This window comes from Ovis aries, chromosome 10 (assembly GCF_016772045.2).
Source record: "Ovis aries strain OAR_USU_Benz2616 breed Rambouillet chromosome 10, ARS-UI_Ramb_v3.0, whole genome shotgun sequence".
NCBI lineage: Eukaryota > Metazoa > Chordata > Mammalia > Artiodactyla > Bovidae > Ovis > Ovis aries.
In genome coordinates this window covers 13,426,054-13,439,742 of record NC_056063.1, presented here as the reverse complement: position 1 = coordinate 13,439,742, position 13,689 = coordinate 13,426,054, and the positions used below count along the sequence as shown (strand labels likewise).

The window sequence follows — 13,689 nt, the reverse complement described above, 5'->3', positions numbered from 1 at the left end:
GCTAGAGCCACTCACAGAACTCATTTTACTTAGTTATGTTGATAAGTTCATTAAAGAGAATGATAAAGGATATAGATGAACAGCCAGATGAGGAAGGATAAAGGGAGAGGCCAGGGAGGGTTCTATGCAGAAGCTTCTGTCGCTGTGGGGTTGGGGTGCAGCCACCCTCCTGGTGGATATGTTATATATGGATATGGGCATCTACTCAACAGTTCCTTGAACCCCTGTATTTCTGGGACTTTTATGGAGGCTCCCTCCTATAGGCATGATCAGTTATTAATTCCATTTCTGGCTCTTTTTTCTTCTCTGGAGGATGGAGATTTGAGACTGAAAATTCCAAACATCTAACCATGACTTGGTTCTTCTGGTGGCCAGCCCCCATGCAGGAATCATTCAGGAGCCCACATGGAGTTGCCTCAGGAGAATAAAAGGTGCTCCTTGTGGTCTGATCACTTAGGAAATTACAGGGTTTTAGGAGCCCTGAATCAGAGATGGGGTCAAAGGCCAAAGACTGGAACAAGAAATGCTCTGAAAGCTCTTATCATTTAGGAAATTACGAAGGTTTTAGGAGCTCTGAGCTCTGTACCAGGAACTTGGGGTATGTGTGTATATATACACGTATACACATATCTGCCATATTTATGTTTTGGAACGACCCTGATGCTGGGAAAGACTGAAGGCAAAAGGAGAAGAGGGCAGCAGAGGATGAGATGGTTAGATAGTATCACTGGCTCAGTGGACAGGAATCTGAGCAAACTCTGGGAGATAGTGAAGGATAGGGAAGCCTGGCATGCTGCAGTCCATGGGGTTGTAAAGAGTCGGACGTGACTTAGTGCCTGAACAACAACAACAACCTGCCATATATACTGTATACAAATATGCATATAAAAATTTTAAACATACATCATTTTTTCTGTTATCTCACACATTGTATTGGCTTTATCTTCTAAATATTTTACTTGTTTGTCTTTTTGTGGGGAAGAGGAGATATTTTTAATTTCTAAGAGCTCCTTTTTATTTCGTTGCTTAAAAAAAAAAACAAAACAGCAACCTGTTCTTATTTCATGGATAAAATATCATACTGTATGTCTCAGAGGAAAAAGTGCAGGGAGCAGTAAAAAGTTCAAAGAAGGGGGCCCAGAGGCCCACAGCCTGGTATGCAGCAGTTTACACAGTCTTTCCACTCTCACCCTGGGGTCTGAACATGGCTGCCTTCTGTCCTAGGCCTGTCTGGTTTGGTTGATCCAGAGGATACACTTTTGATTTCCTGTCAGGCTGGGGGCATTAGCACCTGAACTGTCAGGGTGGAAGCAGACGTGGGTGCCTTCCTCTCATCCATCACCTTCCCTGTAGCTGGTACGTCCATCTCTGGGGCCCTCACCTTGCTCTGTGGGGCTAGCTGCCTTCCTGTGGCTCCTGCATTCCCGCCTCCCCCCACCCTGCCCCCTCCCCCGCAGCAGGGCTTTAGATTTGCTCTTTGCTCTCCTGGCCCCTCAGTGTTTCTTCATCTACTTTGTCTTCATAGATTTTGTGTCTGAGAACACTGGTTTCTCTTGGGTTTTGAAGCTGGGGTTTGTGTTTGTTTCAGTTCCTCCTCTGTTTAGGGTAATTGCTGAGAAAAGCATGGAGCAGAAACATATTCACTTCACCATCTTGAAATGGGAACTCAGTGCTTGTTATGCATTGAATTGTGTCCCCTGGAAATTTATATGTTGAAGTCGTAACTGCCAGTACCTCACCATGTGAGCTTATTTGGAGATGGGGGTCTTTACAGAGGACATTAAGTTAAAATGAGATCTAATCCACTAAGGCTATGGTTTTTCCAGTGGTCATGTATGGATGTGAGAGTTGGACTGTGAAGAAAGCTGAGCGCCAAAGAATTGATGCTTTTGAGCTGTGGTGTTGGAGAAGACTCTTGAGAGTCCCTTGGACTGCAAGGAGATCCAACCCATCCATTCTAAAGGAGATCAGTCCTGGGTGTTCTTTGGGAAGGAATGATGCTGAAGCTGAAACTCCAGTACTTTGGCCACCTGATGCGAAGAGTTGACTCATTGGAAAAGACTCTGATGCTGGGAGGGATTGGGGGCAGGAGGAGAAGGGGACGACCGAGGATGAGATGGCTGGATGGCATCACTGACTCGATGAACGTGAGTTTGAGTGAACTCCGGGAATTGGTGATGGACAAGGGAAGCCTGGTGAGCTGCGATTCATGGGGTCGCAAAGAGTCGGACACGACTGAGCGACTGAACTGAACTGAATCCACTAGGAAAGGTACCCTTATAAAAACATGGAAATTTGGTCACAGGAGCAGACACATATAGAGGAGGATGATGTGAAGAGACATGAGAAGACTGTCATCTGTAAGCAGGAGAGAGGCAGAGATCCTTCCCTCACAGCCATCAGCAGAAACATGTATATATACTACCGGCACTACATATAAAGCAGATAACTGAGGACCTACTGGACGGCGCAGGAAACTGTTCTGTGTTCCGTGGTGACCTTAGTGGGAAGGAAATGGCAACCCCCTCAAAGTGACATCACACTATAAAGCAACTATATTCCAATAAAAAAAAAAGAAGCCAACTTTGTGGACACCTTGATTTTAGACTTTTAGCTTCCATGTGAGGCAATAAACATCTGTTGTTTAAGCCACCCGGTCTGTGGTTTTGTTATGAGAGCTTGAACAACCTAGTATAATACAATGCCATTTTTCATTTATTCACAGAATGTCCTGCCCCTGCTTAGTGTGATTCCTATTCTTTAAAATGCAACCTGATGTCTCCCAATTTGAGAAGGTGTCCTTGATCTGCTTTAATTAAATGTCCTTCTTTTTAGCATCCCTTATCACAATACCTCTCATGCTCTACTGTAATCATTAATCTTGTTAATCTTTCTTTCTGTCTGACTTCCACACTAGGCTGTAAGTACTTGAGGCCTGGGGTCCTGTCTGACGTCAGGGATTATGCATAGGAGGCTGAAATATTGCTTATTGAATGAATATATTATTACTATCACTTGTGGGAGAGGATGAGCAAAAGTGTAGCTGAGTAACAAATTTATCATTAATATGTTAAATCAATACTTTTTGATAGAAAAATTATATGAATATAATTACATAGAAATTTCTGAGACTTTAAGAAAGCTAGTGATACCCATACATGCACACACAACACTCAAGATTAAAATTTCATTGTGAGAATAAAAATAAAGAAAACCAGTAATCGAGAGTCTTTGCCCGTATTTTTAAAGAGAAACTTCTGTCCTGCCTAGGGGACCACAGCTGGGTAAGCAAGCACTGGGACTCCAAGTAACTTTGAACTCTGCAGTTGCGATGCCTTGTGAACTGCCCAGGTTCTGTGGCCTTTTCTTTGACACTTAGCGTGTCTAACCATTTTTTTCTAAGTCAAATATTGTGTGCTGGGTCCATGTGTACTCAGTCACGTCCAACTCTTCGCGACCCCATAGACTATAGCCTGCCAGGCTCCTCTGACATGGAATTTCCATCCAAGAATCCTGGAGTGGGTTGCCATTTCCTACTCCAGAGAATCTTCCCGACCCAGGAATAGAACCCACATCTGTTGCATCTCCTGCACTGGCAGACAGATTCTTTAACACTGCACCACCTGAGAAACCCAGGACCCATGTTCTGATAAAAAACTCAACAGGTGGAGTTTAAAAGGAAGGTATACAAATAGGTTCCTCACTCAAGTCATCTCATCTGCTTTAACTAAATCTCTTATTCCTCCTTTTATCCCCTTGAATAGAAAATGTGCTACCAGCCTCTCTTCCTGCCTTTCAGACCTTCTCATATAAAAATAAAGGGTCACTAGAGAATGATTCCCCACCATTTATATCTTATCACAGTCCCCTTGTGTTCAGAATATGGATAAAGTCTAGGATGTGTGTGCCTGTCTGATGTGGCAGGGTTTGGATATATGTGGGCTTTCTGAACACGTCTGGACACATTTGGAGCGCCGCAGTTCTCCTTAGTAGTGCTATGGCTGATGCATCCTGAGAATCTCTCTCTTTCCGGCGAGTGCTTCTTCTTATTTGCTGGAAGATGGGTTTTATAGTGACAGAAGTGGAGGAATGAATTAAGAAGTACTTGAGAAAAATTATAGTAAGGGAAAAGGGGGGACCAGGCTACAGAAGCTTTATGGATTATTAGTCCAAAGAACTAGGGCCTGAAATATGTCGCTGCTGCCATGATGCTGCGAGTAGTTTATGAGAACAATGGATTTCCTACGTGTTAGCTTATCAGGCTGGCCTCTCTGCCTTCCTGAGGGTGGGCTGCAAATCAGGGTGAGGGAGAGGAAGCGTATGACAAATGAATAGATAGAATACTTGAAATCTCATCAATTCCAGCACCTGTGGTCTCTGTGCCCATGGAGGAGGGGGGACCCTGACACGGACGGTCTCTGGGACTGAAGGACGTCTTACTGTGTGTGCTGACTCTTCCGAGCTTCCCCCTTGGGGTTCTAATTCAGCCAGAAATGATGGCTTCTGTGCGCCTGAACAGACTTTGCTTTCCCACTCGGGCACAGAAAGGAACTTCAGGTACAGATTAGGAGCACAAAGACCTGGAGAGAAATTCATCTCTGGAATTACGCGGCATCAATCACCAGCTGACACGCTGTTTAATAGGACATCGTTAATGAGCAGTAGACACGTCCGTGCTGCTGCAGTCAGTGTCACCACGGCTTGCCTCTGATATTCATCAGCTAGTTGAAATATTCTTGAAAAAATGCATTTAACTTTCCTCTGCTTCAAATCCTCCTCATGAGAAGGCGTAAACTGTGTTGATTATCTCTGAGGGGATATTTTTTTACAGCTTAATTAAACAAATGTTTAGAGCATCCTTTAAAGTGTGCTGGATGATTGTGCTTATACTCGTCTCTTTTTGTATATCCCAAGGGGCATCTGCAGACATATGCATAAATCACTCAATTTTACGCAAGTGTACACAGAGAGCTTGCTATATGCTCAGGTTGATCTGTTAGAACTGGACCCACGGTAGGCGTTAGACATTGTGGTGATGCTTTTTCTCATGATTGTTTTTTTTTTTTTCCATACCATTGCAGGCCAGAAGACAGGCTTATATGGATACTCTAAAGGAAGAACAGAATCAAAAATTGCAAAAGATGAAGGAAGAACAGCACCAGCAGGTATTCAAAGACCATATTAGTATTTGGTTGTGGTACTGGATAATGCTGAAGAGCTTGAGAACAGAAATATTTATATACATGAAAATCCTAAAAGCAAAACAAAACACCACAGGTGTTAAAAATGGTGAGATGTGAGTATGTTTTAAGAGTATGGTGGTATGATGGTGGCTTCTGTTCAACTACTTATTGGCTCCTGCTACTTACGTAGCCTCAGAGGGCTACAGTGTGTCTGCTGTAGTTGGTGCCGCTGGTTCAGGGAGAAGATGATAGAACACTTGGGAACTTCTTTTTTTTTTTTTTTTTTTTAACTTTTTATTTTGTATTGGAGAATAGTTGATTCAAAATGTGTTAGTTTCAGGTATATAACAAAGTGATTCAGTTACATGCATAAACATGTATCTATACTTTTTCAAATTCTTTTCCCAGTTAGGTTGTTGCAGAATATTAAGTGGGATTCCAGGACACTTGGGAACTTCTGGTCTACAAAATATAACACATGCCGCTGCCATTTTTTAAATTAAAGATATATGATATTGCAAATAATGTCCAGAGACCACTATAATGCATAATGGAAAAAAGGCAGGCACACAAAATCATGACACTGGCTTAAATGTTCATCTAAAAATACCCAAAGAATGAAACAATGCACTTTACACATGTACAAATATGTGAGCTGTTTCAAAAACACACAATATTCCAAATAAAACGAGCAACAGAAATTAGGGAGATGGATACTGAGAAAAGTACGTATTAGAATAGGAAACTTCTGACAGGGTAACTGAAAACAGTACTGTGACTTATGGTCATACCTACCTTTGATTCATAGGCTCAGAGGCTCCTCAACCAAGAATGGGAGTGATGAGAGAGATGGGAGTCAGCTCCAAGGGGCCACTTCATTCCAGGTCCTTTAAGAAAGCAAAACAAAAAATTATTCAGCTAGTGGGAGACCATTATCTTCCCCATATTTATTTTCCAACTTTTTTCTTGCTCTATTTGTACTTAATCTATCCTGTCATTTCTTCCAGGATATCCCTCAAGTCTGTTTCTTCAATTATTCAATTACCTTGAATTCTAACGCCCATTCTGATTTCCTTAATTTGGTTTGTTTTTTCCCCTTATGTCTTTGCTCTACAAGGTAACTTATAGCAATTGAGTGTGGAAATCATATTTTAACATATTCATATTATGAAATGTGTAGTGATTGTTGCTGTTAGAATTGACCTTTTGAGTGCTACCCTCCTCCCAACAGAGGTCAAGCCCTTACTTTTTCATAGTTTAATCCAACATACAATATAAGTGGTTGTCACTGAGCTGTTTTGTGCTTCAGTTCAGTTCAGTCAGTCAGTCAGTCATGACTATGTCTGACTATGACCCCATGCACTGTAGCACGCCAGGCCTCCCTGTCCATCACCAACTCCTGGAGCTTGCTCAAACTTATGTCTATCGAGTTGGTGATGCCATCCAAGTATCTCATCCTCTGTCATCCCCTTCTCCTCCCGCCCTCAATCTTTCCCAGCATCAGGGTGTTTTCCAATGAGTCAGTTCTTCGCATCAGGTGGCCAAAGTATTAGAGCTTCAGCTTCAGCATCAGTCCTTCCAATGAATATTCAGGACTGATTTCTTTGAGGATGAACTGGCTTGATCTCCTTGCAGCCCAAGGGACTCTCAAGAGTCTGCTCCAGTACCACAGTTCAAAAACATCAATTCTTTAGCATTCAGCTTTCTCTATGGTCCAACTCTCACATCCATACATGACCAATGGAAAAAACATAGCTTTGACTAGACGGACCTTTGTCAGTAAAGTAACGTCTCTGCTTTGTAATATGCTGTCGAGATTGGTCATAGCTTTTCTTCCAAGGATCAAATGTCTTTTAATTTCATGGCTGCAGTCACCATCTGCAGTGATTTTTGAGCTCAAGTCTCTGTTTCCATCCTTTCCCCATCTATTTGCCGTGGAGTGATGGGACCAGATGCCATGAACTTAGTTTTTTGAATGTTGAGTTTCAAGCAGTTTTTTCACTCTTCTCTTTCACTTTCATCAAAAAGCTCTTTAGTTCTTCTTCACTTTCTGCCAAAAGAGTGGTATCATCTGCGTATCTGAGGTTATTGATATTTTTCCTGGCAATCTTGATTCCAGCTTGTGCTTCAACCCAGCATTTCACATGATGTACTCTGCATACAAGTTAAATACGCAGGGTAACAATATACAGCCTTAACGTACTCTTTTCCCAATTTGGATCCAGCCCATTGTTCCATATCTGGTTCTAACTGTTAAATTGTTGAAAGAAATAATGTAAATTTTCAGTTTAGTTATTAAGCCACTTACTAGGCTTAATTAGTAAGCCAAGTGCCAATAAGGTGCTTCCCTAGTGGCTCAGTGCTAAGGAATCTGCCTGCAGTGCAGGAAATGTGGGTTTATCCCTGGGTCTGAAAGATCCCCTGGAGAAGGAAATGGCAACCCACTCCAGAATTCTTGCCTGGAGAATCCCATGGACATAGGAGTCTAACGGGCTACAGTCCATGGGGTTGCAAAGAGCTGGACGTGACTTAGCGACTGAATACAAGCATGATAAGCAATAAAGAAGCCACAAAGCATTTTTATCTCTTGCTGTTTAAAAAAAAAATTATTTTTCCTTTGACAAAGGCTTCATACTGAAATCCACAGTTAAATAAGCAGTGTTATAGTGAGATTCTAGTAATTAGCAAGTAGAAACTGGATCTAGTATATATTTAAGTTATATTTTCAATGATGTCCATCAAATGACATGGAAGTATTAATATTTTTCTGTGATCTTTCAATTTATTACCACATCCTGAGGTACTTAGATAATAAGAGGGGTGTTACAAACCAGTGTAGACATAATGTATTTTAAAAATAACTACTAGTGAATCTTAAATAGTTTTATAAAGTTTGGTATATTTAGAGTGTGAAAACCTGTAAATGTAGAACATTTTACAAAGAGCATGCTCAACAGATTAGAAAATCAGATCTGCTATTTAATTTTCAGGTTGAGCAGTTATTTTAAACAGTGAAAATTAAGCTTTTTATTTCTTAATCTTGTTTTTCTTCTGGAGTCAGACAAATGTTGATACATATGTATTTTTCTGGTTATTGATTAAAACATATTTTCTTTTTACATAAATTATTTCCTTTTACTTACTGAAGCTTTCAGTAAAATGAATAATGAGTGTACAGATAGTTCCATCACTAGAGACTTCAATAATGGTAGAATCAGTTCAGTTCAGTTCAGTCGCTCAGTTGTGTCCGACTCTTTGTGACCCCATGATTGCATCACGCCAGGCGTCCCTGTCCATCACCAACTCCCGGAGTTCACTCAGACTCGCGTCCATCAAGTCAGTGATGCCATCCAGCCATCTCATCCTCTGTCATCCCCTTCTCCTGCCCCCAATCCCTCCCAGCATCAGAGTCTTTTCCAATGAGTCAACTGTTTGCATGAGGTGGCCAAAGTACTGGAGCTTCAGCTTTAGCATCATTCCTTCCAAAGAAATCCCAGGGCTGATCTCCTTCAGAATGGACTGGTTGGATCTCCTTGCAGTCCAAGGGACTCTCAAGAGTCTTCTCCAACACTACAGTTCAAACGCATCAATTCTTTGGCGCTCAGCCTTCTTCACAGTCCAACTCTCACATCCATACATGACCACAGGAAAAACCATAGTCTTGACTAGACGGACCTTAGTCGGCAAAGTAATGTCTCTGCTTTTGAATATACTATCTAGGTGGCTCATAACTTTTCTTCCAAGGAGTAAGTGTCTTTTAATTTCATGGCTGCAGTCACCATCCGCAGTGATTTTGGAGCCCAGAAAAATAAAGTCTGACACTGTTTCCACTGTTTCCCCATCTACTTCCCATGAAGTGATAGGACCGGATGCCATGATCTTCGTTTTCTGAATGTTGAGCTTTAAGCCAACTTTTTCGCTCTCCTCTTTCACTTTCATCAAGAGGTTTTTTAGTTCCTCTTCACTTTCTGCCATAAGGGTGGTGTCATCTGCATATCTGAGGTTATTGATATTTCTCCCAGCAATCTTGATTCTAGCTTGTGTTTCTTCCAGTCCAGCGTTTCTCATGATGTACTCTGCATAGAAGTTAAATAAGCAGGGTGACAATATACAGCCTTGACGGACTCCTTTTCCTATTTGGAATATTTACCTTATTTTTGCTTCTCTCCCTTTTTGCTCAGTCTGTTGTTAAAAAATGTCCACTGGAAGCTTCCCTAGCTAGTAGAGTCTGTCACTCATTATCACTTCAGTGATTTTGCTTAAGAAAACAAGAAGAATCATGTTCATGGTAGGGAGCCATAACACATTTGTATCATCACATCTTTTCATGTGTTTGATTTCACCTAGTAGCCCAGATGGTAGAGCATCTGCCTGTAATGCAGGAAACCTGGATTCAGTCCTTGGGTCTGGAAGATCCCCTGGAGAAGGAAATGGCAACCCACTCCAGTATTCTTGCCTGGAGAATTCCATGGACAGAGGAGTCTGGCAAGCTACAGTCTATGAGGTCGCGAAGAGTCAGACACGACTGAGCAACTAACACACACATTCCTGTGTTTACTTGTTCCCTTGATTCAAGTATTTAATGAACACCTACTGTAGAGAAGTTGGAGAGTAGATTCCGTAGGTTACAGTGAGGTGACCACATGTTGATCCTCCTCTGTCTGTCTCTGACTTTCACATTCTTCCATTACTCTGGTCTTTGGGGACAGTAGGTTCTTCCTTAATTTTAACTCCTCAGTATTTTACATTTGATTCAATTCCCTCTTCCAAAACGTTACTTTAATTCCCTTGGCTTCTCTGGTGGCTCAGGCGGTAAAGAATATGCCTGCAGTGTAGGAGATCTGGATTTGATCCCTGGGTTGGGAAGATCCCGTGGAGGACGAAATAGCAACCCACTCTGGTATTCTTTTCTGGAGAATTCCATGGACTGAGGAACCTGGTGGGCTACAGTTCATGAGATCACAGAGAGTCAGACACAACTGACTGACTAACACCTCCTACTTTCGGTTTTTCACCCTATCAGTTCAGTTGAGTCTCTCAGTCGTGTCTGACTCTTTGCAACCCTATGGACTGCAGCATGCCAGGCCTCCCTGTCCATCACCAACTCCCGGAGTCCACCCAAACCCATGTCCATCGGGTCGGTGATGCCATACAACCATCTCATCCTCTGTCGTCCCCTTCTCCTCCTGCCCTCAATCTTTCCCAGATTCAATGTCTTTTCTAATGAGTCAGCTCTTTGCATCAGGTGCTTCAGCTTCAACATCAGTCCTTCCAGTAAACACCCAGGACTGATCTCCTTTAGGATGGACTGTTTGGACTTCCTTGCAGTCCACGGGACTCTCAAAAGTCTTCTCCAATACCACAGTTTAAAAGCATCATTTCCCCCCTACACCTTCAGTATATTTTCTGTTAACTAGTATATTTTTTGTCAGCAGGCATGCTGACTCTTGCCGTAATAAAATAAACAAGCCAACCTACTTCTTCCTTGATTCAGCTATCCTCAGGGTTATCACCTTTTCTGCTTCTACCAAAAGAAAAAGAAAAAGACAGAGGTAATATTACTATAATCACATCTTTATTGCCCACTTTGTCCTTAATGCTTTACATTTTGGTTTATTTTCATAAATGCTCTTACTGAAACTGCTCCTAAAGATAAAATCCCTTCTGAACATTCAGTTCAGTGGTTCAGTGGTCTTTTTGTGCAGTCCCTGTGTCCCTGTAACTCTGACATTATTTATACCATTTAAAGCTTTTATGGCTTTTTTTTTACTCTATTATTCTGATATTATTCTATCTCAGAGTAATCCATCCCAGTATTCATCCACCGACCCATCTATCCATCCATCCATCTATCCATCTATTCTGTCAACAACAGGGACTGAGCTCCTATTATGTACTGAGCCTTCTGGAAGATACTGAAGTTCCAACTAGAAACAGGACAGACAAGGCCCCTTCTCTCCTAAAGTTTACTTTTTTGTGGAGGAGATGAACAATTAAAAGAAGACAAATAAAACACTGTACTTTTATTTTATAGTGAATAATCACTTGGTAGTAATTAATGCTACACAAGAAAAAATTGTGTGTTATAACTTCAGAATAGGTATCAAATAGTGTTGATTACCTACTTCTCTCCTAAAATCCCATTTTTTCCCCCTTCATGTATTCATACTACTTAGCATGGCCTGTTTCAGAAAAGTCAGAAGTCAGCCCAGGGATGCATTTGCAAATGGTCTAACTGATCATGGGAATTCTATTCTCATTGACTGTGATTGGTTCAGCCATTGATATGAGAAGTAGTTCCAACCAACATGACTTATGGGAAGCCAGCCTTTCAGTACAGGATTTTATCAATATGAAATGGACTACTCTTCTCACTTAGTGATTTTCACCGTGATGGTTCTTGGTCTTAATTTTGTCTGATCCTAATTATTTTGCCATCCTTCTTGTTAGAACTTATGTGGCAATTTCTTTTTCCATTACTTAATTTTAACCTCTCTGTGTCACGTGGCTTAGATTTCTAGTAACAAAAATGGCTGATTTTTCTTTTACCTAATTTCATAATGTCTTTTTAATATATTCTCATTTATTGTGATTGCTAGTGTATCTGCCCATTTTCTTCTACATAATTTACTTTTTATTTTTGTTTTCCATTCTTTATTTTCTTGACTCTGAATTTTCTGTACTGTTTATGTACTTTTCCTCTTTTCTCTCCTCTCCTTTCCTCCCTATCATAAGAAATTTCTTAGTGGTTTTGATTTTAATTTTGTATTACCTTTTGTTGGCCTGTTTTACCTCAAAATATGTCTTACTGTAGTTCTGAGAAATTTATATTTTCTTTTCACATTTCTTCCCTATTATCATGCCTATTCCCTGTTTCTTGGATATGTATCAAGTAGCTTTGGAAATTCTAGCTCGACCTATCCTGTTTCTCTTAACCATTTGTCTTATACTTCCTGTCTGGCCTTTTCCATTGCATTCTGGGAGAAACCTTTCACTAGATCATCTTGCTCCTGGAATCATTTCGTCATTCTGCTTATTTGGCCCCTGCACTGAATTTGTTTATTTACCAGTGTAACTGACTTACTTTTTCATAGCAGTGTTCTGCTTTATAAGTGGACTATCCTTTCTGATCTCTTCATTAATGGTAGTTATACAATCATTAACATTTTCTACTTACTATTTTAACAGTATTTTTCCCTTTCTGATGTAAGTTTTATCTCATGTAGTTTTCTCTCTCAAATGTTTGGTGATTCTTGGTTATCTCCTCATGTTTCTTTGGACACGTGAAAGTATTAGTTGCTCAGCCGTGTCTGACTCTTTATGACCCCATGGACTGTAGCCCACCAGGCTCCTCTATCCATGGGATTCTCCAGGCAAGAAAACTGGAGTGGGTTGCCATGCCCTTTTCCAGGTGATCTTCCCAACCCAGGGACTGAACCCAGATCTCCTGCACTTGGGGCAGATTCTTTACCATCTGAGCCACCAAGGAAGCCCCTGGCCAAGTTAAGATATACAGAAGCCAATCTTCTGCATGCGGTAGCCTCTTGTTCTCCTGTGGTCAGCATGTATTGGGACACTGTCCTGCTCCTCTGAGCTCACAACCCCTCCTCCTTTCTGTGTTACCCAAGGGACTATGTCAGTGTGGGCTGCTATGTATGCCAGTGTGGGAGAGGAAGAACCCACCATCAAGTTCCTCTCAAAGCACTTCTCCAGCTGGTCATCTTTAGCTTCTCTCAGCCCTCCTTTAGAAACACAGCTAACTCAGACCCAGTTGATCCTGCATACTTGTTTCTCCATATAATTTATTTTATCCTTTTTCTACCTACAAGGAATTTAAAATGTTTCTGGTAGGTTGAGTGCTCTTACTGATTTTGCATGGTTATTGATTTTATATAGTCATTTGGAAAGTAAAAACAAACCAAAACATGAAAACATACTTAAATTATTCAATGACAGAGAAAATGATTGTAGACTATGTTAGAAATTATGGTGAGAGCAGCTTATAGGGAATCCTTGCAAAGCTGTACTCAGAAAAATCACAACTTTAAATCCAGTCAGTACTCAAAACAGAAACAAAGTATTCAACCTAAGAATTTAAAACAAGAACAATAAACATTACTAAAGGAAGTAATTAGGAACAGAAATTAAAAAAAAAAACAAACTTGAAGAAACAGCTGTTATAAAAATTCAACAGCTTCTTCTTTGATAAGGTCAACAAAATGAACAAATCTCTGGTAAGTCTAATCAAGAAAATATTAGTAAAAATACAAATACACAACAGTATAAATGAGGGGCTAGAACCATAGTTTTAGAAAAGATCAAGTGAACAGTTTTATGAGAAAATGCAAAACTCTAAACTGACTCAAAGAATTAAAGACAAAAATGCAAGTGATTTTAAAGTTTTCTGAGAATTACTTTCCCTTAACAAGCTAAATTTGGATAAATTTACAGGCAGGTTCGTTAGAATTTTCAAGGAACATATTTTTTTCCTGTGTTCTACAAGTTG

The 13,689-nt window shown here is 40.7% G+C and overlaps 1 protein-coding gene across 5 annotated transcripts in view; it reads left to right on the top strand.

The window, feature by feature from the left end:
• EPSTI1 (epithelial stromal interaction 1) overlaps window positions 1–13,689 on the top strand; it is a 101,526-nt gene that overhangs the window by 62,922 nt on the left and 24,915 nt on the right. For all 5 annotated transcript variants that reach the window (XM_012184370.3, XM_042254654.1, XM_060394293.1 and 2 more), the window contains one exon: window positions 5,082–5,165. In XM_012184370.3, coding sequence (XP_012039760.3) covers window positions 5,082–5,165 — 84 coding nt within the window. The remainder of the gene's footprint in view (window positions 1–5,081; window positions 5,166–13,689) is intronic.